This window comes from Myxocyprinus asiaticus, chromosome 17 (assembly GCF_019703515.2).
Source record: "Myxocyprinus asiaticus isolate MX2 ecotype Aquarium Trade chromosome 17, UBuf_Myxa_2, whole genome shotgun sequence".
In the NCBI taxonomy this organism is placed as follows: Eukaryota; Metazoa; Chordata; class Actinopteri; order Cypriniformes; family Catostomidae; genus Myxocyprinus; species Myxocyprinus asiaticus.
The window spans coordinates 20,122,840-20,150,201 of NC_059360.1; the positions used below are offsets into that span (position 1 = coordinate 20,122,840).

General features: G+C 36.9%; 1 protein-coding gene across 2 annotated transcripts; it reads left to right on the forward strand.

Annotated features, from left to right (window-relative positions):
- The first annotated feature begins 1,572 nt into the window (after positions 1-1,572).
- On the forward strand, positions 1,573-27,183 carry LOC127455512 (disintegrin and metalloproteinase domain-containing protein 17-like). 2 transcript variants are annotated; one of them, XM_051723477.1, is made up of 19 exons: positions 1,573-1,987; positions 2,552-2,684; positions 3,746-3,879; positions 3,988-4,076; positions 5,139-5,316; positions 8,657-8,787; positions 11,464-11,550; positions 12,107-12,220; positions 12,727-12,871; positions 12,962-13,053; positions 13,140-13,292; positions 13,589-13,788; positions 14,510-14,613; positions 17,174-17,308; positions 20,123-20,253; positions 20,358-20,436; positions 20,550-20,638; positions 21,322-21,378; positions 25,382-27,183. In XM_051723477.1, the coding sequence occupies exons 1-19, from the start codon at positions 1,867-1,869 to the stop codon at positions 25,763-25,765; spliced, it is 2,556 nt and encodes an 851-aa protein (XP_051579437.1). In that variant the 5' UTR covers positions 1,573-1,866; the 3' UTR covers positions 25,766-27,183. The 2 variants fall into 2 exon arrangements, with proteins under 2 accessions (XP_051579437.1, XP_051579438.1); XM_051723478.1 differs by lacking the exons at positions 1,573-1,987; positions 2,552-2,684; positions 3,746-3,879; positions 8,657-8,787.
- The last annotated feature ends 179 nt before the right edge of the window (positions 27,184-27,362 follow it).

Below are 27,362 nucleotides of genomic sequence, written 5' to 3' on the forward strand. Positions count from 1 at the left end.
TGTTTTCGCTCATTTATCATCAACACAAATTTTTTATATTTATTTATTTTTATTCCAAAACAACAATTAAGGCATTACAACCTGATTACAACAATACATAAAGGTCCCAAAAATGATCACACATACAACAAAATAAAATAAATGCATTATATAAAGTATAGACAAACAACAATGTGCTTAAGCTAACAACACACAAACAATTATAATCTTTCATGTCTTTATAGAACACATGAAAATATTATATGAAATATTATAATTGTATTATAATTGTTTGTGTGTTGTTAGCTTAAGTTGTTTGTCTATACTTTTGACTTTGATGAAGATGAGATCACATTTTATGACCAATTAATGCAATAAATATACAGCTAATTCCAAAGGGTTATTTTCTAATTAAATTTTACAATGAAATTAACAAATCTTCTAGAATTTTTCTTTTAACATATTTAAAGAATTACAATAACTCCAGAGTTAGTTTTGAAAAATAGATAATAGTGGTTTAGTTTTAAGTTACACTTACATTTATGCATATATTCACTACTGGTCAAAAGTTTTGAAACACTTGACTGAAATGTTTCTCATGATCTTAAAAATCTTTTGATCTGAAGGCGTATGCTTAAATGTTTGAAATTAGTTTTGTAGACAAAAATATAATTGTGCCACCATATTAATTTATTTAATTACAAAACTAAAATGTAATTAAAAAAACAGTTTTTGAAATTGATGACTTGGACCAAATAATAAAGAAAAGCAGCCACTAAGTGCCCAACATAGATGGGAACTCCTTCAATACTGTTTAAAAAGCATCCCAGGGTGATACTTCAAGAAGCTGGTTGAGAAAATGTCAAGAGTACATGTCTGCAAATTCTAGGCAAAGGGTGACTACTTTGAAGATGCTCAAATATTACACAATTTTGATTTATTTTGGATTTTGTTTAGTCACAACTTAATTCCCATAGTTCCATGTATGTTATTCTATAGTTTTGATGACTTTACTATTATTCTAAAATGTGAAAAAAAATAAATAATAAAATAAATAAATAAATAAATAAAGAATGTATTGAATGTACTATAAATGAGTTCATAAATTTATTGAGATTCTAAGCAAATTATGCATGTCAGACCAAAAAGTGTAACTATAGAACAATGGAAACAACAACAACAACAACAAACCTAAATGATCTGTTGATTAGATTTCAAAATCACAACAAGTGCAATTATTATGAAAAGAATATTTCAAATACAATGGTAACAAGGAAATCATTTGTACATAAAGTTAATACGGTCAACGTCACACATTTGCTTATTTGAGCACAAAGGTAGTGCAAAATCTTAAATAATTATTCAGTTTTATGTCATAAGTTTTATTTGTTTTAAATGTTTCATAATCCAAAACTTTATTTCCATTTACTGGTTTAAATAAATACATTTGAATGTGGTTTCAGAGTTTTTGACCCCACTGTATATTTTATTAAATTGTAATCGATATTCAGTAGTCAAAACTTTGATCTGCAGCTCCAGTAAGAATACACAGTAAAAGTCCCCACTTCCGGGACATTCAGTCGTTCCCCGGAAACAGAATAGTGTTATTCTCATCTGAGTGTCAGCTGAAGAAGATTCAGCGCAAAATGTGGAAGATGGTTTGAGACCCGCTGAACTCCTCTATATTAGTTACTATTTATGGACATTCAGTATTTATCGGGATCATATCCCATCAGTATCATTTTTTCAGGATCTGTCATAGGCGTGGTTAATTACCGGAACAGAAGCTGGCCGCGTATATTTGTAAATAAGAGACAGTGGATGTTGACATCTGTAACGTGGACTTTAAACATGCTGCTTTGACACAAGTGATGTTACATCGCCAGTATGGAGTCTGTTATATTTTACTTGCTTTACATGCTGTTGGCTTTATTTTCTGTCCATTGTGCGGTGAAACCAGGATCTACAGAAGAAGTCTTGAGAAATCAGGAAGAGGCGCGAGAGTATAGTAAGTTAGTTTGGAGTTGGTTTGTTTATTAAATTTGCCCCACGAGTGAATTCGGAGTCAAATCAGATATCCCAGCAAACGTTCCCTTAACGTTAGCGGATAGTTCTCTTTTGGGGTTTTGAGTACAAACTCACGTTCAAGGAATGTTCTTTTTAGATTTTATTTGTTATAACCAAAAACTAATGTTCCCAGAACGTTCTGGTAACCAAAGATGTTTTATTTGGGATGCTGTCTTCTCAAGTACAGATAGTTGTGGGTTGGTTTTCCCTTTCCTGTTTTGACTTGTTTTCACGACAATGCTGAGTACATTTCCTCCCAAATGGAAGTTGCTGTATTTGCAGTTGTTTAACAGAAAATTGCTCAAAGCAAAACATCCCAGGAATGTGAAAATAGTCATAATATTTGTTAGAATGAGTTTTGGCAGGCTTCAAACACAAATGCAGAAGCTAATAGTTTGGAAATGTTTTGTTATGGCTGTTGTCAAAGGTGTGTGTGTGTGTATGTGTATGTGTATGAACAGTTGGATTCTGCTGGAATAATGATATATTATTCTTTGTCACCCAGATACCCTCGACTCCTTACTTTTGGACTTTGAGATTCTGCCTGCATCAGGGCTCCAGCTTCACTCGGTCAGAAAGAGGGACGCTGACACCCGGTCACATGTGGAGCGACTGGTCAGCTTCACGGCACTCCAGAGGTAATGCAGTCAAATCAGCATGTACTTTCTTGCTATTGCACAGTGAAATGTACTAAATGGCATTTAAATTGGCTCTGAATATCATGAATAATTCAGCTCATAATGCTCAGCCAGACATAACTGACTTTTTTATGACCACTCTCACTCTTTCTCTGACTCTTAGAATTAACAGGCTGTTTTTTGCTGCTGTGTCTTTAAAACTTCAATGTAAACACCCACTTTGCATGTGAAATAAGTAACAGTGCTAAAAATACTTGTTTTAACTGCCCCGTCCTTTGACAACAGGCTCTTTGCAAAGTATGCATTACACTGTGACAGTTTCACTAAACAACCTGCACTAAAATAAGGTACACAAGACTGAAATGATCAGATTCCTTGTTCAAAATAAACATCAGTCCTAATATTTGGATCTAACTTTGCATCACCAAGCTGCTGCCCAAGGCAGATCACATGAGATTCAAATAGTAATGGCACTTTTCTCTCTTTCTCTGTGTTAGTTTTTTCCTGACAACTCCTAATCTCTAGAAATCATGTTTTGTTTTTTGTTTTTTTTGGGGGGGGGGATTTTCTCCCCTTTTCTTCCCAATTTGGAATGCGCAATTCCCAATGCGCTCTAAGTCCTCGTGGTGGCGTAGTGACTCACCTCAATCCGGGTGGCGGAGGACAAATCTCAGTTGCCTCCACGTCTGAGACCGTCAATCTGCACATCTTATCACATGGCTTGTTGAGCGTGTTACCACGGAGACATAGCGCGTGTGGAGGCTTCACGCTAATCTCTGTGGCATCCACGCACAACTCCCCATGTACCCCACCATTAGCGAGAACCACATTATAGCGACCACGAGGAGATTACCCCATGTGACTCTACCCTCCCTAGCAACCGGGCCAATTTGGTTGCTTAGGAGACCTGGCTGGAGTCACTCAGCATGCCCTGGATTCGAACTCGCGACTCCAGGGGTGGTAGTCAGCGTCAGTACTCGCTGAGCTACCCAGGTCCCCTCTAGAAATCATGATTAAAGGCCATTACATCTTCTAAAGCTGTATCTATTTTTTCCCCAAAGGCACTTCCAGTTGTACTTGACGACGAACACTGAGCTTTTCACAGATGACTTCAAAGCTGTGTTTGTAGACAAGTATGGAATTGAGGACCAATATGACGTTCAGTTGCAAAATTACTTTAAAGGACATGTAGTTGGTAAGAAATAGAATGGGGACTACTGCAGATATACAGTATCTTTTTCATTGTGCTTTGTAACTAATCTTGATAATGTGTTGCTGTATCATCGTTTAAAAATGCTTTCAGGAGAGGAACACTCCCGTGTGCAGGCACACATCGATGGGGAGGAGTTTTCAGCCCACATTCTCACTGATGAAGCTGAATACAATGTAGAGGTGAATAGAAAACACATGCTATATATGATCCTCCACTTAAAGAACCCATCAACTCAAAGTTAATCTTTTGTGGCTTTTAGACTCTTAAAGGAATAGTTCACTCAAAAATAAAAATGATCTCATTTACTCTCCCTCATGCCATCCCAGATGTGTATGACTTACTTTCTTCTGCTAAGCACAAACAAAGAGTTTTAGAAGAATATCTCAGCTCTGTAGGTCCATACAATGCAAGAGAATAGTGACTAGACCTTTGAAACTCCAAAAATGACATAAAGGCAGCATAAAAGTAATCCATATGACTCCAGTGATTCAGTTCATATATTCAGAAGCGATATGATAGGTGTGAGTGAGAAACAGATCAATATTTAAGTTCTTTTTAAGTGGAGATTTATAGTAAAAAAGGATTGAAATATTGATATGTTTCTCACTCAAAGTGATTGCATCGCTTCAGAAGACATATGTTAAACCACTGGAGTCGTGTGGATTAATTTTATGATGCCTTTGTGTTTTTTGGGAGCTTCAAAGGTCTGGTCACCATTCACTTGCATTGTATGGACCTACAGAACTGAAATATTCTAAAAATCTTCATTAGTGATCTGCAGAAGAAAGTTAGTCATACACATCTGGGATGGCATGAGGGTGAATAAATGTTTGAGTGAACTATCCCTTTAACTTTGAGGCCATCTAAATGTTAGTGTAATCTTAAGCAAACATGCATTTCAAATATACAGTCTTTCTCTTTCTGGAGAAGATAAATTTCTTTCGCCATGATAGAAGTTGCTAAATATGGTTTTGTGGCATAAACTAAAGGCAATGTGCTGTTTTGTTTTTAAAAAAGCAATGAAAAACAGCAACAACATCTTTTTCGACCACCCCAGTTTCTATAGGAAATTTGTCAACACAGGAAAGAAAATTGCATTCATCAAACTATTTCATAGGGTCTTTATTAGCAGTCCTGGCATTCGATCTGTTATTATACTTGCTATTTTCTCGCACTATTTTACTGTCAGTACTTATTTCAGAAGTGCATCTTACAACTCATCTCTGTCTTATCTCTATTAGCCTTTGTGGCGGTTTGCAGAGACGCCTCCTGATGGCCGTTTGCTGGTGTACCGTTCAGAGGACATAAAGAACATCAGTCGACTATCCTCACCCAAAGTGTGCGGATATTTGAATGCTGATACCCAGGAGCTTCTGCCTGCACAGGCGAGAGCAGTGGAAGAAACTGAACAGGAGGAAGGTGTGTATCTGTAAATGTTTGACCAGACACCACGAGGGCTTTAGGCCATTTTGCTTGGTACTGCAGATTGGTCTTTTAAAGACAACTTGAAATTTACAGTTGAAGTCAGAAGTTTACATACACCTTAGCCAAACATTTAAACTCAGTTTTCCACAATTCCTGATATTTAATCGTAGAAAACTTCCCCTGTCTTAGGTCAGTTAGGATCACTACTTTATTTTAAGAATGTGAAATGTCAGAATAATAGTTGATAGAATTATTTATTTCAGCTTTTATTTCTTTCATCACATTCCCAGTGTTTCAGAAGTTTACATACAATTTGTTAGTATTTGGTAGCATTACCTTTAAATTGTTTAACTTTTGTCAAATGTTTTGGATAGCCTTTCACAAGCTTTTCACAATAAATTGCTGGAATTTTGGCCCATTCCTCCAGACAGAACTGGTGTAACTGAGTCAGGTTTGTAGGCCTCCTTGCTCGCACACGCTTTTTCAGTTCTGCCCACAAATTTTCTATCAGATTGAGGTCAGTGCTTTGTGATGGCCACTTCAATACCTTGACTTTGTTGTCCTTAAGCCATTTTGCCACAACTTTGGAGATATGCTTGGGGTCATTGTTCATTTGGAAGACCCATTTGCGACCGAGCTTTAACTTCATGGCTGATGTCTTGAGATGTTGTTTCAATATATCCACATAATTTTCCTTCCTCATGATGCCATCTATTTTGTGAAGTGCACCAGTCCCTCCTGCAGCAAAGCACCCCCACAACATGATGCTGCCACCCCTATGCTTCACGTTTGGGATTGTGTTCTTCGGCTTGCAAGCCTCACCCTTTTTCCTCCAAACATAATGAGGGTCATTATGGCCAAAAAGTTCCATTTTTGTTTCATCAGACCAGAGGACATTTCTCCAAAAAGCAAGCTCTTTGTCCCCATGTGCACTTGAAAACTGTAGTCTGGATTTTTATGGTGGTTTTGGAACAGTGGCTTCTTCCTTGCTGAGCAGCCTTTCAGGTTATGTTGATATAGGACTCGTTTTACTGTGGATATAGATACTTGTTTACCTGTTTCCTCCAGCATCTTCACAAGGTCCTTTGCTGTTGTTCTGGGATTGATTTGCACTTTTCACACCAAACTACGTTCATCTCTAGGAGACAGAACGCGTCATTTTCCTGAGCGGTATGATGGCTGCATGGTCCCATGGTGTTTATACTTGCGCACTATTGTTTATACAGATGAACGTGGTACCTTCAGGCGTTTGGAAATTGCTCCCAAGGATGAACCAGACTTGTGGAGGTCCACAATTTTTTTTCTGAGGTCTTGGCTGATTTCTTTTGATTTTCCCATGATGTCAAGCAAAGAGGCACTGAGTTTGAAGGTAGGCCTTAAAATACATCCACAGGTACACCTCCAATTCAGTACATCTGTTATCAGAAGCTAATTTGCCAATTGTCTAAAGGCTTGACATCATTTTCTGGAATTTTCCAAGCTGCTTAAAGGCACAGTTAACTTAGTGAATGTAAACTTCTGACCCACTGGAATTGTGATATAGTCAATTAAAAGTGAAACAATCTGTCTGTAAACAATTGTTGGAAAAATTACTCGTGTCATGCATAAAGTAGATGTCCTAAATGACTTGCCAAAACTATAGTTTGCTAATATGAAATCTGTGGAGTTGTTAAATGATTTTTAGTATATGTGACTTCAACTGTAAATTGACCCTATTTACTTTCTTAATGAATCTCCCTTGTCTTATTGTGCACATTTTGTCAGCGCACAATCAGTTTGTTATTCTAAAGAACGTTAAGGATGTAAATTATAATTTTTTCATTATCTTTCAGTGATGCAGTAACTTGTTCCACCTCTGAAATGACTTTTGTTTTATGCTGATGGAAATAAGGCTGTGTGGGTGGGAAAAACTAATATTAACCAATAAAATCATTGTCTATTTCACCCCCTTATAATCCATTCAGACATTGTTGGAAGCCTCTTCCTACACTATTTCCTGCTGATTATTCTCTTTCACTCTGAAATATGTAATTTTACAGATGGTAAATGTGTTGCAATTGCAGTTTTATGCCATTTTTGAACAATGCTGAGACTGAAACATTCATTTTTGTGATGGCATGCTTTTATCAGAAAAGACTATTTTACAGTCATCACATGCTCATTAAAATAGAAACGATTACTGCATGAATAGGGCTGTCACAAATATGAAATTTGGCTAACAATTAATTGTCAAACAAATAATTGCGATTATGACGATTAATTGTCTGTTTGAGAGCTATGACGATTAATTGTCTCTTTTAGGGCTTTCATGATTAATTGTCATATAAATTGTCATTTCTTAAGGTGCATGTTTGCTTCATACACCTTAAGAAGTAATTCTTACATATTTAACTTCAAATTTATAAATCAAATAATAAAATATATGATTACCTTTTAAGGCTTTAAAACTATATGAATGACACAAAAATACTTTTAATATCAAAATATTTCTAAATACATACAATATGTCTCTCTTTTTGGTCAACTTAAGTTTTGGTCAATTTTACACTTACACTGTTGTTTTTTTATGAAAAAAATATATAAATACAAAATATATTTTATTATATTTATATAATATTACATTAAGCGATAGTAAAATATTTTTGCAAAACCTTTGAGATTTCATTTTATCACTCCACAGAAATAGAGTAAGCGTGTGTCTCTGTGTCATTAACAATGCGTGAATGAACCCGCTTTGACCAGAAATATTTGCCATTACACGATCATTAAATTAAAGTGAAACCGGAGTGCTTTATGTTCACTATCAAAGTTTATCTTTGTTTGTTTATATTTTTTACGGAGTTTGGCGCGAGCTTCTGCTGACAGCAAGCGCATATATAAGCTTAAAATTCCCTTATTTGGGCATTTAAATGTGATTGGAATTTGAAGTGCACCATAATCGCGGTTATCTCAAATAACCGTGATTAGACGATTATTTAATAATAGTGACAGGCCTGTGCATGAGTGTGTAGGAGTTAGGCTGACAAAGGGTGCCCATTCATGTATGTAGTCACCCAGCTGTAACCTCTAGCCATAAGAATTTAAAAATGTGTGTGGACAAGTTGGTAGCAATGGATAATAATTCAGTTGTGTACTGACTCGATTATTTGCCTTCTATTTTTATGGTCATGGAATTCACTGCTTTGAATTGTATGGATCCATTTGTGGACGTAGACACTGTGGAAGTTACTTGACAAAATAGATGGCTCAGAGACTGGGAAATAATTCTTTGTTAGGTCAATTTTGTTTAATAGCAAGCGGGTTCAGTGGCTTTATTTCCTGAACTTGAAAACAGAACCTCACCATATAGAGAGGAGGTCTGCACATGACCACAAGAAAAACACCTGCCCTCTGCTGTTAGTGGCAGACCATCGCTTTTACAAGAATATGGGCCGTGGAGAGGAGAGCACCACCCTCAACTACTTGGTGAGCACAGCAGCAGCCTGGAACACATCTAATGTGAAATTAAATGTGAAATTATGGTCCATATCAGATGAAAGGGTATTTACACTTTTTTATATTGTCACTTCATTTTTTTTACTGATCGTATTCGTATCCGATCATAAAAATAACAGTGTAAATGCCCTCCTAGATGCATTTGAGATGGCAATCCAATCAATCAAACTACCTCAGGAGGTGCAGTAATAATATATCAACATTTGTTATTTATATTTATTATATGTATACAGTGGTAAGAAAGTATGTGAAACCTTTGGAATTACCAGCATTTACGTATAAATTTGTAATAAGTAGCGTTCCAAGAAGCTTTCTTTGATCTAAATTTTTTTTTACAATCTGGATCTTCATCTAAGTTACAATAATGAACAAATACAATCTGTTTTAACTAATAACACACAAATTATTGTATTGTTCTTGTACATATTGAATACATCATACAAACATTCACAGTGTAGGTTGGAATAAGTATGTGAACCTAGGCTAATGACGTCAACAAACACTAATTAGAGTCAGGAGTTGCAAACCTGACATCCAGTTAATAAAATGAGATTGGAGATGTGGGTTATAGCTACTTTGACTTATAAAAAGCACTCAAACATCTTGAGTTTGCTATTGACAAGAAGCATCTGCTGATGTGGACCATGCCTCGCAAAAAAGAGAGATCTCAGAAGACCTACAATCAAGAATTGTTGTTTTGCATGAAGCTGGAAAGGGTTGCAAAGTTATCACGAAGAGCTTAGATATTCATCTGTTCACATTTAGACAAATTGTCTATAAATGGAGATGATTTAGTACTGGGGCTACTCTCCTTAGAAGATGACTCAAAGGGAACGCAGCAGATTGCTCAATGAGGTAAGAAAAAACCCCTAAAGAACCCTGAGTGACAGCTAAAGAATCATTGAAGGAATCATTGGTACTGGTTAACAGCTCCGTTCATGAATCTACTATACGGAAAAAATGAAACAGGCATGATGTCCATTGAAGGACACAACGAAGAAAGCTGCTGCTTTCCAACAAAAACATTGCTGCCTACCCGAAGTTTGCCAAAGGAGGATTGACCAGTTATTACATCCAAGGGTTCACTTACATTTTCCACAGCACTGTGAATGTTTAATGGGATGTGTTCAATAAAGACATGAAAGATTATAATTGTTTGTGTGTTGTTAGCTTAAGCACATTGTGTTTGTCTATACTTGTGACTTTAATGAAGATGATATCACATTTTATGAACAATTAATGCAGAAAACCAGCTAATTCCAAAGGGTTCACATAATTTTCCTTGCCACTATATACAGTATTTGTATTTACAAAGACACATTTATGTGGCCAAGTGTAAATGGAATTAGATAGCAGTCTGATTGGTCAAGATGCATAAAGTGACTAGGCCCAAATAGTAGATAGGCCAAAGAAACTGAAGTTCTATGGACAGCATCTATGGCATCCTGTTGATAACCACAGAGAATAATTTCAACAATTTTGCTCCATAGAATTCCATTGTAAGTGAATTTTTGTCATGTGTCGTTTTAACATTCTGAGAAACAAGTTGAAAATGACATTTTTTTTCTACGGTAATTAATGGAATGCCATAGATGCTGTCTGTAGAGCTTAACTCGTTTTGAACCAGATCATTCCTTTAAACAGGTTAAAAACAAGTGAAATGTCTTTTATTAAAGGAATATTCTAGGTTCATGCAATTTAAGCTCAATCGACAGAATTGGTGGCATAATATTGATCACCACAAAAAATTGTTCTTTTCTTTAAAAAAAGCAAAAATCAGGGGCCTGGGTAGCTCAGCAAGTAAAGGCTCTGCCTACCACACCTGGAGTCGCAAATTCGAATCCAGGACGTGCTGAGTGACTCCAGTCAGGCTTCCTAAGCAACCAATTGGCCCAGTTGTTAGGGAGGGTAGAGTCACGTTGGGTTAACCTCCTCGTGGTCCCTATAATGTGGTTCTCGCTCTCGGTGGGGCACGTGGTGAGTTGTGTGTGAATAGCATGAGCCTCCACACACAGTAGGTCTCCGCGGTAACGCGCTCAAGCCACGTGATCAGATGCGCAGATTGACTGTCTCAGACGCGGAGGCAACTGAGATTCATCCTCCGCCACCCGGATTGAGGTGAGTCACTACGCTACCACGAGGACTTAGAGCGCATTGGGAATTGGGCATTCCAAATTGGGGAGAAAAAACTGGGTTCCAGTGAGGCACTTACAATGGAAGTGAATAGGGCCAATTATTGGATTTAACTTTTATCACACTGAAATCATGTTAACAAATATTGTTTACGTCTTGTGGCTATACTTTTAAAACAGTGAGTATTTTAATATTTAAGAATTGGCCCCATTCAATTCCATTGTAGGTGCCTCTGTGGAACCCAGATTTTTGCTTTTTTTTTTTTTTTTAAAGAAAAGTAGGGACGAGTCAAAATTAATTTGTGGTAAACAAGATTATGCCACAAATGCTGTCGATTGAGCTTAACTTGTATTGAACACGGAATATTTCTTTAAAGGATGCTTAATTCATTTAGAATCTCAGTTAGTTTGTAATTACCAAGAGTCAAATTCTTCCCATGTTTTTAATCATCTTAGTCACACTTGGTTGATCACCTGCCCTGGATAAAAGTGTATTGCATTTTGTGTCTTTCAGATTGAGCTGATAGACAGAGTGGATGATATCTACAGGAACACATCCTGGGATGATGAGTATAAAGGATATGGTGTGCAGATTCAGCAGGTGACCTAAAAGATACAGCAATATTTGGGTATAATTGGGCATTTTACAGTTTTGTAGTGTCAAGGCACAACTTGGCTCTAGATAAGTGGAATCAGTAATCACAAAGTAATGAGTATGACAATATTAACGCTGTAAACTGAGATCATCTTGTTAAATGATCAAAATATTGGACACTCACTGCAATGTTCTTCTGGTTTATTTCCCTTCTAACAACTTACAAGGGCAACTCTTTGGTCTTTTTGAGAGCAGGATCTGAAGTGATCTTTTATTTTAGTTGTGTGTGAAAGAGACAGAATTACTTAAAGGGACAGTTCACAGAAAATGAAAATTCTGTCATTGTTTACTCCACCTTGTGTTGTTCCAAACACTTATGACTTCTGTGGCACCATTCACTTTGGGGGAAAAAAATGAAAGTGAATGGAAAGTCCTCAACATTCTGCCCCAACATAATTTTCTGTGTTCCACAGAAGAATGAAAGTCACAGTCTTAAGAGTTGATTCTTGTGTAAATATTATCTTGTCATCCAAGATGTTTATACTCCAATTAATGCCCACAGATAATCATAAACAAGGAGCCCACAAAAGTTGGCCCAGGGGAGGTTCACTACAACATGGATGGCAGCCCATTACAAAGAAAAGATGGTGTGTGGGACGTGAAGAAGCTTCTAGAAGTAAGTGCTGGGATTGTGAGTTTGTTTTGTCTGTCTCCATGTGCAAACAAACCAATTTGGGGATACTGTGCGATTAAGTGTTTTCAATTAAATAAAGTTCAAGTCAGCTGTTATTGGGTGCGTGGTTTTTCTTTTGATGACCAAGCTGATGAAAATTAGGTTTTTGGGTGGATAACCAAATAAGGGTGAATCTCCTTCACTGAATCCATCAGAACGGTTACTGAGTTAACATCTGACTTACTGAATCGCAAGTCATTGCTTTCAGTCATGTCTGACTCTAAATGATGCAAGAACTGGTTTCCTTAAGGTTCTTGAAACATAAATCACTGTTATTACCAACATGTTTATATGACAATCTGTAGCTAAAGGAATAGTTCAAATGTCAAATGAGAATTCTGTCATCATTTTCTAACCCTCATGTTGTTCCATACCCATATACTTTCTTTTGAGATTACTTAACACTGAAAGATTCACTTTCTGATCTCTGTCCTCTTGGTTCTTTTCAGCAATTCAGTTATGACATTGCAGACAATGCCTCTCAAGTTTGCCTTGCCCATCTCTTCACCTATCAGGACTTTGATGATGGGACTCTTGGTCTTGCATACGTGGCCCCTTCCAAACCACAGGGATTAGGAGGACTCTGCCCTAAACGTTTGTCTCTTAAACTTTGATTAACAGATTAACACTCTTCAAAGTCAGGGCTTGACTTTGCACATTCATTTTTTTTTTTTTGTCTTGCAGCCTACTTCCCATCACAAACTGTCAGTAAACCCAGTTACCTGAACACTGGCTTAACTAGCACCATGAATTATGGGAAGACTATTCTGACTAAGGTTTGCATGCAATGCTTTGAGTAGCACTTTGTGTAATAGATGTTTGTGTAATAGATGCACAGTGAGTTATTGTCTCTGGTCTCCAGGAAGCAGATCTTGTAACCACTCATGAGCTTGGCCACAACTTCGGCGCAGAACACGATCCAGACAACATAGCTCTCTGTGCGCCCAGTGATGACCAAGGTGGCAAATTTGTCATGTACCCTATTGCAGTAAGCGGAGATCATTTCAACAATAAGGTATTGTCCACCTTGTGCTTTATTTCCTTCAACATGTAGTCCCTCTTGGCCTTAATCTTAAACTATTCTGTGGGAATGGTGAACATCAAACTTTCTGCACCAAAACATACTTTGTGCAAAAACGTGAACAAATATGCTTCTTGCGTTGCCAGCTTGATTTCACATTTTGTTGTATTCCAAAACGTGTCAGGATGCAATTCAAACCGCATTGCAAGTGCCCTGTAATTGTTGCATGTAGCATGTCCTGTAATGATTACTAAGCCTCTGGTGTTTACTTTGCCTAACTGTTTGCCCAGCGCTTCTCCAGCTGCAGCAAGATCTCTGTCAGTAAGACTTTGAAGGTCAAGGCCCGTCAGTGCTTCAAAGAGAGGAGCAGTAAGCTGTGTGGGAACTCTCGTGTGGAAGAGGATGAAGACTGTGACCCTGGACTCCTTCATCTCAATGACGACCCTTGTTGCACTGCTAAGTGCAAATTCAGGAAGAAGGCACAATGCAGGTAAACAAGCACTAAAGCAGTAATAATCATATATGTTTTATACATTCCAAGGAGAGTGTGAAATGTGTGGTTTATTTAATTATAAAAACTCCATTCTTCAATTCATAACATTCAGAGCATAGTACATAGGGGATTTTCATTGGCCAGTACTGATGGTGATATCTAAAGAAGAGAGAGACCAGGCTGATTGACCAGGCTGATTAATCAGCATATATTTAATGATTTTTAGATTATTGGCATCGGCTGATAACAGTGCCTGACAGGCCTTATAAACCAAAGTAGTCATTCCACCTAGTGTCAGTTTTAAAATATACCACAGCCTTGTTAATGGATGATGAACATTTTCTGTATACAATGTTTGTTTGTTTTTTGTGAATTTTGAGTAAATAATGTGTAAAATAAGTGGTCATTTACATTTTTTGGAATAGCACGCACAAAATGTGCCTACTACCTGACAGACATCCCAGAAATAGGTGTCTTGAGATATCACACTTTTATATTTATTTATCTTCTAAATATTCACATTTATTATTTGCTATCAGTAAATTGTATTACTGTGTATATGTCGGCCGTCGGCCACCCTGCTCTCTAGATATCGTCATCAACTATTAAAAAAACATCATATCACCACTAATAGAGATTATGTGTTTAATATGTTTTTTTTAGATTGATTGTGTCTCTATCAGTATGTTTATTTTGTATTGCGCTCTATAACCTTCAGTGATAGGAACAGCCCCTGCTGCAGGAACTGTAGGTTTGAAAGTGCAGAGAAGATCTGTCAGGAGAACATCACTGCCAACTGCAAGGGCATGTCAAAGTGTACAGGTGAGCCTGCGTGCACTATATGGACAAGGATATACAGTGGCAAGAAAAAGTATATGAAACCTTTGGAATAACCTGCATTTATGTATAAATTTGTCTTAAAATCTGGTTTGATCTTCGTCTAAGTTACAATAACGAACAAACACAATTAGTTATAAATAACACAAATTATTGTATTGTTCTTGTACATATTGAATACATCATTCAAACATTCACAGGCTAATGATGTCAACAAAAGCTAATTAAAGTCAGGAGTTGGCATACCTTGCATCCAGTTAATAAAATGAGATTGGAGATGTGGGTTAGAGCTACTTTGACTTATAAAAAAACACTCAAACATTTTGAGTTTGCTATTAACAAGAAGCATCTGCTGATGTGGACCATGCCTTGCAAAAAAAAGAGATCTCAGAAGACCTACGATCAAGACTTGTTGCTTTGCATAAAGCTGGAAAGAGTTACAAAGTTATCTCGAAGAGCTTAAATATTCATCTGTGCACAGTTATATAAATTGTCTATAAATGGAGTTGATTTAGTACTGTGGCTACTCTCCCTAGAAGTGTCCGTCCAGCCAAGATGACTCAAAGGGCACACCACAGAGTGCTCAGTGAGGTAAAAAAAATTAAAAAAAGAACCCTAGAGTGACAGCTAACGACTTGATGGAGTCATTGGAACTGGGTAACATCTCTGTTTATGAGTCTACTATATGGAAAACATTAAACATGCATGGTGTCCATGGCAGGAAAACAAGAAGGAAGCCACTGCTTTCCAACAAAGACCATTTTGACACTTCACAACGCTACTGGGAAAATGTTTTTTGGACTGATGAAACTAAGGTTGAATTGTTTGGGAAGAACACGCACCACTACATATGGTATAAAAATGGCACTGTATACCAACATGAAAACATCATCCCAACGGTGAAGGACGGAAAGAGAATCATGATTTGGGCTGCTTTGCTGCTTCGGGGCGTGGACCACTTGCCATCATTGAGGGAAAAATTATTTCCCAGATTGATCAAGATATCCAACAGGATGATGTCAGTGTGGCTGTGCACCAGCTGAAGCTCAGTAGAAGTTGGATGATGTAGCAGCACAATGACCCTAAACATCTAAGTAAATCCATTATTCACCTTATGCGCCAGAGAAACTAGCATGCAACCACCTTGAAAATTGTGTCTTTATCTTCCAGTCTAGCGTATTTACTTCCCCGGGTGTCGGAAAAAACGAACATTTACAGTGACAGAAAAAACACCTCACGAGCATTTTCATGTAGTAAAGGGGTTGTGTAGACTCATCAACTCTTGGGGAAAAATACTTTTTGTGCTCCCAGACATAATTCATATTGATCGACTCAGTACAGTCTAATACAAACAGGAAGTTAGATGACAAATTTCGAAAGAGCGGAGTGCATAAAAAGGGGCAGGGCTGAATACGGTGACTAGAATGGCTTCAAAAAAAGAAAATCAACCTTTTGGACTGGCCCAGTTAGAGACCAGACCTTAACCCAAAAGAGATGCTGTGGAATGACCTCATGAGAGCCGTTCACATATGGCTGAGCTGAAGCAGTTCTGTATGGAAGAATGGTCCAAAATTCCATCTAAACATTTTGCAGGTCTAATCTGCAGCTACCGGAAACACTTGGTTGACGTTATTGCTGCCAAAGGGGGATCGACCAGTTATAAAATACAATCATTTACTTTTTCCACAGCACTGTGACTGTTTAATGGGATGTGTTCAATAAAGAGATGAAAGATTATAATTGTTTATGTGTTGTTAGCTTAAGCACGTTGTGTTTGTCTATACTTCTGACTTTCCTGAAGATGAGATCACATTTTATGACCAACTGATGCAGAAAAACAGCTAAATCCAAAAGGTTCACATACTTTTTCTTGCCACTGTATGCCCATCCAATTGAAGTACACACTGTAATAATAATCTTAATCAAAACATTAATTTGAGAACTCTGGCTTTCAGACAGACAGCAGATCTCCGTTTAGTTGTTTTTTTGCGTCATATAACAGAAGATTTTTACCAATATGAAATCATATTAAACCTGTTCTTTTTTAAATGCATCTCATCTAAACAATTGGCTTTCAATAACAAAAAAAAAATGCAGTTTGGGACATAGTGTGAATATAAAGTCATACAAAGTGTGCAATATTGTCTGGAGCTGTCCCCGAATACACACATTTTCATTCACTCTTGACTCATTTAAAGAGCTATGATATTTACTGGTTCAGACACAGCATATGCATGAATGTGTAAATATAGTAATGCCCTTTTCATGTATTGGGCAATGTCATGAAAAGCAAAATTTCTTGTCCTCTCTGTCCACACTGACAGCTGCTCTCAGTTTTTGTTCTGTATGATAACATTTACATCATTATTAAAAACAACTGATGTAGATACAATGGATATTGACTTTTGTCTGAACAAATGGGTCAGATTTCATCTCTTACAAAATGACTAAAAATTGGATTTAAAATGAATCAGATTTATGTGCATTCATTGTGAACAAAGCCATAGTCACTGTTGTTTAACTTTGTACCCCCATGTATCCCTAGGCAACAGCAGCGAGTGCCCGGCTCCTGGCAACCTGGCTGATAATACAGTGTGTGTGGATAAAGGCAGATGTCGCAATGGTGAATGTAGGCCTTTCTGTGAGGCTGTTCATAACCTTGAGTCCTGTGCCTGCAATGGTAAACTTCTCCACAAACCTTCCTGTTTGTACATTGTAGTGGTCGACCGTTATGGGTATGTCAATGGCCGGTGCCCATATCTAGAGAGCAGGATGCTTGATGACCAATATAATGCTTAAATACATTACCAATGAAATTAATTATAGGAAAAATTCACCCAAAAATGAAAATTCTCTCATCATTTAATCACCCTCATGCCATCCCAAATTCATTCAATGCAAGTGAATGGTGGCCAGAACATTGAAGCTCAAAAAAGCATATAAAGGCAGCATAAAAGTAATTCATTTGACTCCAGTGGTTAAATCCATGTCTTCAGAAGCGATATAAGTGTGGGTGAGAAACAGATCAATATTTAAATCCTTTTTTTTTTCTTTTTACCATCAATCTCCACTTTCACTTCCACATTCTTCTTTTTTCTTTTGTCTTGATATGTATATCTTTGTACATATCACCACCTACTGGGCAGGGAGGAGAATTGAAAGTAAAAAAGGGTTTCAATACAGTTGAAGTCAGAAGTTTACATATACTTAGGTTGAAGTCATTAAAGCTCATTTTTTAACCACTCCACAGATTTAATATTAGCAAACTATAGTTTTGGCAAGTCGTTTAGGACATCTACTTTGTGCATGACACAAGTAATTTTTCCAACAATTGTTTACAGACAGATTGTTTCACTTTTAATTGATATATCACAATTCCAGTGAGTCAGAGGTTTACACACACTAAGAAAATGCCTGAAGTTTACATACACCTTAGCCAAATACATTTAAACTCAGTTTTTCACAATTCCTGACATTTAATCGTAGAAAACATTTCCTGTCTTATGTCAGTTAGGATCACCACTTTATTTTAAGAATGTGAAATGTCAGAATAATAGTAGAGAGAATTATTTATTTCAGCTTTTATTTCTTTCATCACATTCCCAGTGGGTCAGAAGTTTACATACACTTTGTTTGTATTTGGTAGCATTGCTTAACTTGGGTCAAACGTTTTGGGTAGCCTTCCACAAGCTTCTCAAAATAAGTTGCTGGAATTTTGGCCCATTCCTCCAGACAGAACTGGTGTAACTGAGTCAGGTTTGTAGGTCTCCTTGTTCGCACGCACTTTCAGTTGCCCGCACATTTTCTATCAGATTGAGGTCAGGGCTTTATGATGGCCACTCCAATTCCTTGACTTTATTGTCCTTAAGCCATTTTTCCACAACTTTTGAGGTATGCTTGGGGTCATTGTCCATTTGGAAGACCCATTTGCGACCGAGCTTTAACTTCCTGGCTGATTTCTTAAGATTTTGCTTCAATATATCCACATAATTTTCCATCTTCATGATGCCATCTATTTTGTGAAGTGCACCAATCCCTCCTGCAGCAAAGCACCCCCACAACATGATACTGCCACCCCCATGCTTCACGGTTGGGATGGTGTTCTTCGGCTTGCAAGCCTAACCCTATTTCCTCCAAAAAACAACGATGGTCATTAGGCCATACAGTTCAATTTTTGTTTCATCAGACCAGAGGACATTTATCCAAAAAGTAAGATCTTTGTCCCCATGTGCACTTGCAAACTGTAGTCTGGCTTTTTTATGGCGGTTTTGGAGCAGTGGTTCTTCCTTGTTGAGCAGCCTTTCAGGTTATGTTGATATAGGACTCATTTTACTGTGGATATAGATACTTGTCTACCTGTTTCCTCCAGCATCTTCACAAGGTCCTTTGCTGTTGTTCTGGGATTGATTTGCACTTTTTGCATCAAACTACGTTCATCTCTAGGAGACAGCGGTATGATGTTTGCGTGGTTTCATGGTGTTTATACTTGCGCACTATTGTTTATACAGATGAACGTGGTACCTTCAGGCATTTGGAAATTTCTCCTAAGGATGAACCAGACTTGTGGAGGTCCATAATTGTTTTTCTGAGGTCTTCTGATTTCTATTGATTTTCCCATGATGTCAAGCAAAGATGCACTGAGTTTGAAGGTAGGCCTTAAAATACATCCACAGGTACACCTCCAATTCAGTACATCTCCTATCAGAAGCTAATTGTCTAAAGTCATTTGACATCATTTTCTGGAATTTTCCAAGCTTCTTAAAGGCACAGTTAACTTAGTGTGTGTAAACTTCTGACCCACTGGAATTGTGATATAGTCAATTAAAAGTGAAACAATCGTTACAATCTGTAAACAATTGTTGGAAAAATTACTCGTGTTATGCACAAAGTAGATGTCCTAAATGACTTGCCAAAACTATAGTTTGCTAATATTAAATCTGTGGAGTGGTTAAAAAATGTGTTTTACTTCAACCTAAGTGTATGTAAACTTCAGACTTCAAGTGTGTGTGTGTGTGTGTGTGTGTGTGTGTAATATATATATATATATATATATATATATATATATATATATATATATATTATATAGTATATATACTGTATATATACAGTATAGTATTAATAGTATGCAGTACAGTAGTATTAAGTATTCATATTTAGTATTAATACTAAAATAATAATAATAAAATAAATTAAATAGTATGTAGGCATATTTTATTTTGTCTAGGAAACTAAATTCAAGCATACAAGCGTAAGCCTGTCGATCAAAGGTGAGAAACATAAATACAGCCAGGCTATCCAAACTTTTGACTGGTAATGTATATATAACTTATATAACTGTGGGCAGATACTGATAAAATCAAAATGGCTTAATATCAGCTACTATATCTGTCTGTTATTAGTACATGCCATCCAGAATACACATGCAAATAAAAATCACATTCTCTGTTGTACCTGCCATTATGGAATGTCCTTGTTATGCTGTGTTATTTTTCAGAGACAGTGGAGTCGTGTAAAGTGTGTTGTAGAAACAGAGATGGGCTGTGTACTCCCTTTGTTGTTAGTGATGGAGAGTATCTTTACCTGCGCAAGGGCAAACCCTGTACCGTTGGTTTCTGTGATGGGGCAGTGAGTGCTTTGCTTGTTTAGGATTCATTATAACTATTAGCAGACAGAATCGTATTTTCTATTCACTGCTATGATAAATTATGCTGTGGTGTTTTTAATTACAGGGTAAATGCATGAAGCAAGTACAAGATGTCATTGAACGCTTATGGGACTTCATAGACAAACTGGATATCAACACATTTGGTAAGGGATGATATCTGAGTGAATTTAACCAGGCAATCTAACGATCTCTTTCATATGTTAGTATGTATATTTTAGTATTTTCTGTACATGACAGTAGTCCTATCAATGTTCAGGAAAGTTTTTGGCTGACAACATAGTGGGGTCTGTGGTGGTCTTCTCTCTCCTTTTCTGGATTCCTCTAAGCATACTGGTTCATTGTGTGGTAAGACAACCAAAAGGAATTTATTTTACTATCAACATAATATTTTATTCACCCTCATGTTATTCTAACCCTGTATGACTTTGCATTTGTTTTGTTTTTTGGTTTCCATACAGCTGAAGTATATAGAAATCACAGGCTTAAAAAAGGACCAAAAAAACACCATAAAAATATATTATATTATAAAAAGTGGTCCTTGCAACTTATGCGCTGTATTCCAAGTATTCTGAACCCATATATTGATAATCTTCCCCTCTGCCATAGCTCTCAAATTTGATTTGCATTTTTACTAATTAAACTTGGTGTCTTAATGTGGCATATTTAAATATATGTAAACAGAAATAAAATGTTCAGTGAATACCTAAATTTTATGCTGCTCACAGAAAGCTATTTCTTGATCTTGAAAGACTTGGAATATAGCACACAAGTCATTTGGACTACATTTATGGTGCTTGATTAGTTATTTTTGGAGCTTGGCAGCCTCTGGTCAATTTGATTTCATTGTATGGAAAAGAACAGCATCGACATTCTGATAAACTTCTCTAGTGTTCCATGTTAGAAAGAAAGTCATATGGGTATGAAATGTAATGAGGGCGAGTCAACAATGACACTATTTTCATTTTTGATTTAACTATTCTTTTAAATACCAGTCATTGCAGTGATAGTCTTTCTTTGCTTGTTAACAGGACAAAAAACTGGATCGCCAATATGAGGAGAACTCCAAATCCTTGATGTACCCTAGTGTAAGTAATTTTTTCACAAAGCTCCAATTCCAACAATGGACTCCCTACCCATACTGCAAAGATCAGACTTACTAACACACTTAATCTACCAGTGTTGGGGTAACACGATAATAGTAATGCACGTTACGTAATCAGATTACTTTTTTCGAGTAACGAGTAAAATAACGCAATATTTTTTTATTTTAGACCATAATATCGGAGTTACTTTTTAAATGAAGTAACGCGTTGCTTTTGTACACCTCTACTGTCCCTGTATTGTGAGAAATCAGGAGTAAAAGTGTGCAAACTTCGGTAGGAGGCATAGTGCATGATTGGCATTGTATTTCTATAGAGTGTGAGGCCAGAGACTCTTTAGCAAAACGAGATGAGTTACTTCTATTTAAATGAATGTGAGAAATTGGAACGCCCAACCAAGAAGCTCTAGCACCCAACAGTCAATGGATGTAGAAAGGAAGTCCCACCTTGCAGGTGAAAGAGCCAATCACCTTTTAGATACAGACATCGCCTGTCAATCAACTTGCTAACTCGCATTCGCATTTCGTGTTTAGCGTGATGTGAGGTCAACAACATTCGGTTGAGTGAAACTCGATTGATTCATGTGTTAATACACACTGCATTAAATGCATTTAGGCAGAGGGATTATAAAACTAGTCTTCCAATGGCCATGGCATGATATACAGAGTGAAATACTCGCTCAATTCACTGACATATGCAGCCAAACTGCTCTGTGTTAGAGCTCCCCGTAACTGGGAGAATGGGATGAGAAGAGCTGAATTTGGATTAGTGACTCCCAGTAATGTTCTACATGGTTTGTGTATGCAGAGAAAATATTCTACATTTTTGTTTTATAATAAACAAGTAGTTTGATTCATGAAACAAACTACTTTTTTTTGGTAGCATTAAAAACGATTCCATTCAAGTTGGATCAACATGCGCCTTTGAAGTTGTGGCGTCTGTACGCACCGTGGATCTTATTCCTTGAACAGTTAGGTTGACATTCCCCACTGAATTTTATCCTGACTTTTGAAAAACATCTTAAGTTGACTCTGGCATTGTCGATGGGCACCTCACATGATGACATATGATGCAGGTTCAGATGTTGAACTTTGTTGCTTTAGGTAAGACAGTGGTTATTCTTCATTATTCATATTGGCTGCCATGTCGATGGAAAAACAAATTATGCATATTCTTGTTATTGAGTCTTTATTATAAACATGACGTGAAGACCAACTGATTGTAGACTTTCTAAATATCTGTTTGTTTAGTATGTTGTTTTGACAAGAGTGTTGTACAGTAGCTAGCATGACATGTAATGTCTCTTGTATGCAATGCATGGCTTATTTGTATGGAATGCATAGCATAGCAGAAGAGAGAGTGGCTGTGAGAAAAAAGTAAAAGTTTCTTTTTTTTTATGGAAAGAAACGCTTTACTTTCCATAAAAAAATAACTTTTTAATTAAGTTACTTTTTTAAGGAATAACGCAATATTCTACTTTTAAAAGTAACGTTACCCAACACTGTAATCTACAATAAAATTATCCAGAACCCATCAGTAACACAATAATTTTATGCTGTTGTATGCTGTTGTTAGCATGGCGACTTTTATCAGGGCTAGTACAGGGGGAGCTTGGCTGCACATGTATGACTTGTGGCTTGTTTGCTCTGACCCTGGAACTGCAGCAGATGGTGGTGGAGGTGTGTAGTAGAGCTCTCAACTCAGGTGAGTTTGCATTGTATGGCTTCCCCACACTGCTGTGCAAACCCTCGAGTGTTGGAGCACGCTGGTTGTGACGTGTCAGTAGGGCCGATTGTGAAAGGCTGGAGCTTGGAGTCTGTTGAGCTTGTTGTGTATGTCTCATGCATTCAGTGTCAGTGAGGATGTTTTGCTGATTTCTGGGTCAAACGTGCAGTTCAATATTGGAATGTTTTAAATGCATGGCTTTGAAACGCTCTAGATACTGCAAATGCAAAGAATGTTCACTAATTAATTTTCAAATATTTGATTTGATTCAAGAGACATGAATGGACATATAGTTTGGTAGGCACATATAGAGCTAATTCATAGTAGCGGCAAATTTGATTGTTGAAACGAAATTTTAACGAAAACGAGGCTTTGAGGATTAGACTTACAATCTCTTCAGTGGCATTCACTGTATAAAGCCATATAAAGATCTTCAATCACATCTTATTTTCACAACTTTTCTAATTAATTCTTTGGAAAGATGCTTTTTTCAATGCTTTGACTGCTTAACGATTAAAATCAATTAAAAATTAGTACAACCCATTAATAAGATGAAGCCTATCCCTCAAAGTTTTGTTTTCATCCCTGTCAAAAATCAAATATGGCGAAAGGATGAATAAGGTCCGTTTTGCTGCATTTCACATAAATGTAGCATGCTATTCATGTTATGCATAGGGATGAGCATTTTTGTCAGTTTGTCTATTTGAGTACTTCACAGATAATTTAACAAGATCATTTTATAATTGCAGGTCTATGTGCATATTTATCAGATGAACGTCTTTGCATGACATTATGCTGTTATGCGTCTGCAGAATTATCCCTGCATTTTTAAATGAATGGTTCACCCCAAAAATTTTAATTCTCTCATCATTTACTCACCCTCATGCCATCCCAGATGTGTATGACTTTTTCTTCTGCTGAACACAAACGAAGATTTTTAGAAGAATATTTCAGTTCTGTAGGTTCATACAATGCAAGTGAATGGTGGCCAAATCTTTGAAGGTCCAAAAAGCACATAAAGGCAGCATAAAAGTAATCCATATGACTCCAGTGGTTAAATCCATGTTTTCAGAAGCGATATGATAGATGTGGGTGAGAAACAGATCAAGGTTTAAAGGAATAGTTCACCCAAAAATGAAAATTTGCTGATAATTTTCTCACCCTCAGGCCATCCAAGATGTATCTGAGTTTCTTTCTTCATCAAAACAGAATTTAAGATTTTTAGGATTTCATTTCAGGCCTCCTGAAAAAATGGCAGAGAAAAAATTGCATTCTTTGCGCAATTCGCTGCCTACTGTGCAGGGAGGAGAATTTATAGTAAAAAAGGACTTAATTATTAATCTGTTTCTCACCCACACTTACCATATCACTTCAGAGGGCATGGATTTAACCACTGGAGTCGTGTGGATTACTTTTATGCTGCCTTTGTTGTTTTTGGACCTTCAAAGTTCTGGTCACCATTCACTTGCATAATATGGACCTGCAGAGCTGAGATATTCTTCTAAAAATCTTTGTTTGTGTTTGGCAGAAGAAAGTATGTCATGCATATCTTGGATGGCATGAGGGTGAGTAAATGACAATTTTCATTTTTGGGTGAACTATCCCTTTAAGACATTGTGTCTATTTTCAAATAGATATAAAGGTAAATTAGCGCCTAAAAGATGTGCATGTGCAGAGATAAATGTGAAAAGATGAAAATTAAAGACAGATTTATACTTCTGCATTTAAGTTGCAAGTGTAAAACAAAGATTTACATGTGGTGAGTAAGATTTGCAAAACTAAACCAATCTGTACGTGTAAAAATGTCGGCTATTTTAAGATTTTACAAAAAGTGTAATTTGTGTGTTGTCAATCTGTAACTAATTTTTCACCCAAAAAATGTCTCTCTTCAACTTAGTTGCCACATTTGTTGTGACTAACCACATCCAAAAAGATTAAAAAATTTGCAAAGAAAGTCATTGACTGCACAGAATCAATTTATATGTGTAAAAATAAACAATTGCAAAAGTTTAAATGACAATTCATGTATGTGTCATATTTTTCAGTAATAACACTATGTAATATTCCATTATTTTGACATGCTCACTTTTGGCACAACGAAAAATGTAAATTCACACAATTATCTTGTTTTTATGATCGATCATTGCTGTCACTTCCGAGAACTCTAAACTATTGCCCATCTAGTTATACAAAATGTAATAAATGCCATGATAAGGTGTTTGAAAGTCCCCCTAACTGATTCTAGTTTTTCTTCTACCTTCAGAGCGTGGAGATGTTGAACAGTCAGGAGACCGTTCCCCTCCGCATCATCAAGCCCCCTCTTCCGGCATCGTTTTTAGCGGTAGCACGACCTCAGCCCTTAATGGGCTCCGGCGTCTCACCGCCACAGGAGGCCGTTGCCGCCCAAGGCCACGCCAGCCTGTCCGCCGCACCCAGAGTGGATCAGCCACGAATGGACACCATCGAGGAGGACCCCAGTGGCGACTCCTCTCACCTGGACGAGGGTGTGCCGGAGGAAGGCTTTCATCCAAGCGCCACAGCTGCCAGGTCCTTCGAGGACCTCACCGGACAGGCAACACCAAACCAGGGAGACAAGAGACGGCTGACGAGACAGGCGCGCATTGATAGTAAGGAGACAGAGTGCTGACGACAGATGGTCACACTACTCATTAGTACACTTATGCACCCTTATTAGTGTGTATGGTAGTCAAGATCACTTGATAGCACCCTTTAATTACATTACGTTCACTGAAATTAGCCTTAATATGATTAAGGTGCAATCAGGTTTAATTTTTAGGTGCATTTGTGGGTTAAAAGACTTTGTGGTGTGTAGACTGCTAAATAATTTCAGTTCTAATACATTTTATAGCATTACTTTATAATAGAATTGTACGTTACAAAGATGGGGTCACTAAAAAGCATCTAAATGCCAGAGACTGCCAATATTAATTACTAACATATTGTAAAGGTGAGAATTAAAAGGAATGTTTTGGGTTAAATACAACGTACACTCCATCAACAGTATCTGTGCTATCGATTAGCACAGAAAATAATTTGAACTTGTCCCTCAGTTTGTAAAAAACAAAAAACAAGCAAAAAACAGGAATACACTTAACATTAGACCTCGATTGCCCCATAGATTTGAATTCTACATGCATAATTGTCAAGGCATTTTTATGTTTGTTTTTACAAACAGAGGTATGAGTAGAAATTATTTTCTATGGTATAAAATCATCAACAGCATGCCACAGATGCTGTCTGGAATATTCCTATAATGCAGTATGTGCCTTGTATCACTGTTTCAGTAGTAGTTCACCGTTTGGTAGCTACAGTTGCTTGACAGCATTAAAATATTTGGACACATCTCATTAATTTATACCTCATTAAGAATATGAGCAGCAAGACTACAGCACAGTTCTGTACAAGTAATCACACTGTAATGTTACACTGGTCTGAGAAATTTTAAGCTATGCATATCCTATGTCATATGTACGTGAACTGCTAGAGTAGATGTTATTTGTAACCAGTTTTCTTGGATATTTTCTTAAGACTTTATGATAGAATTTGCACAGGTTGTTTAAATGTGTTTTTGCATTTTAAGATTTGTTCATCTCATGGCGTGACAATTTCTTTGGTAATATAAAAGATATAAATATATGAATCTCTGTAGAGCTGAGGGATGTGCATATTATTCCACAGAAGAAACAAAAATCATCATACTTTTTCTTTCTTTCTCATCTTGCCACCATTACGGTTGTAAACTAGATGAGACCAAAAGCAAATTGTATTTTAGAAGGATTAGGGACTAGTATTCTTCCCACTGGGTGAAATGTCTGGCTATAAATATTGCAGTTAAATATTTTGGTGAATTTTTGTGAAGGTGAGTTATATTTTTCATGTGCCATAAGTCAATGAACTAAATATATATTTGTAATGTTTCTTATATTCCTGTATATCAGATCAGAGGTATGATCTCATTTGATTGATGATGTCATTCTGCCATCAGTCAATGTGTGTTTCAGATGCTTTGTAATATGTTACATTAAATTTACTCTTTATTCTTCGGGTTTGCCTCCACATAAAATATAATCTGATCATTTTATGGGCCTACACAGAATGGAAATACATTTGGTGTTTCCAAAAGATGACAAATATACAGTATGGCAGATGGTGTGTGTGTTTTAGCAGCCTAAAAACCAAATAGGTCTCACCAAAACTTTGAACATTTATTGAATAAATGCATG

What these genes read in the sequence shown, in the direction of transcription:
- LOC127455512 (XM_051723477.1), top strand. Translation starts at nt 1,867, where the DNA reads ATGGAGTCTGTTATATTTTACTTGCTTTACATGCTGTTGGCTTTATTT. An exon ending in GGAAGAGGCGCGAGAGTATA is followed by an intron (nt 1,988 to 2,551) that starts GTAAGTTAGTTT and finishes TTTGTCACCCAG; the next exon opens with ATACCCTCGACTCCTTACTT. An exon ending in GCACCACCCTCAACTACTTG is followed by an intron (nt 8,788 to 11,463) that starts GTGAGCACAGCA and finishes TGTGTCTTTCAG; the next exon opens with ATTGAGCTGATAGACAGAGT.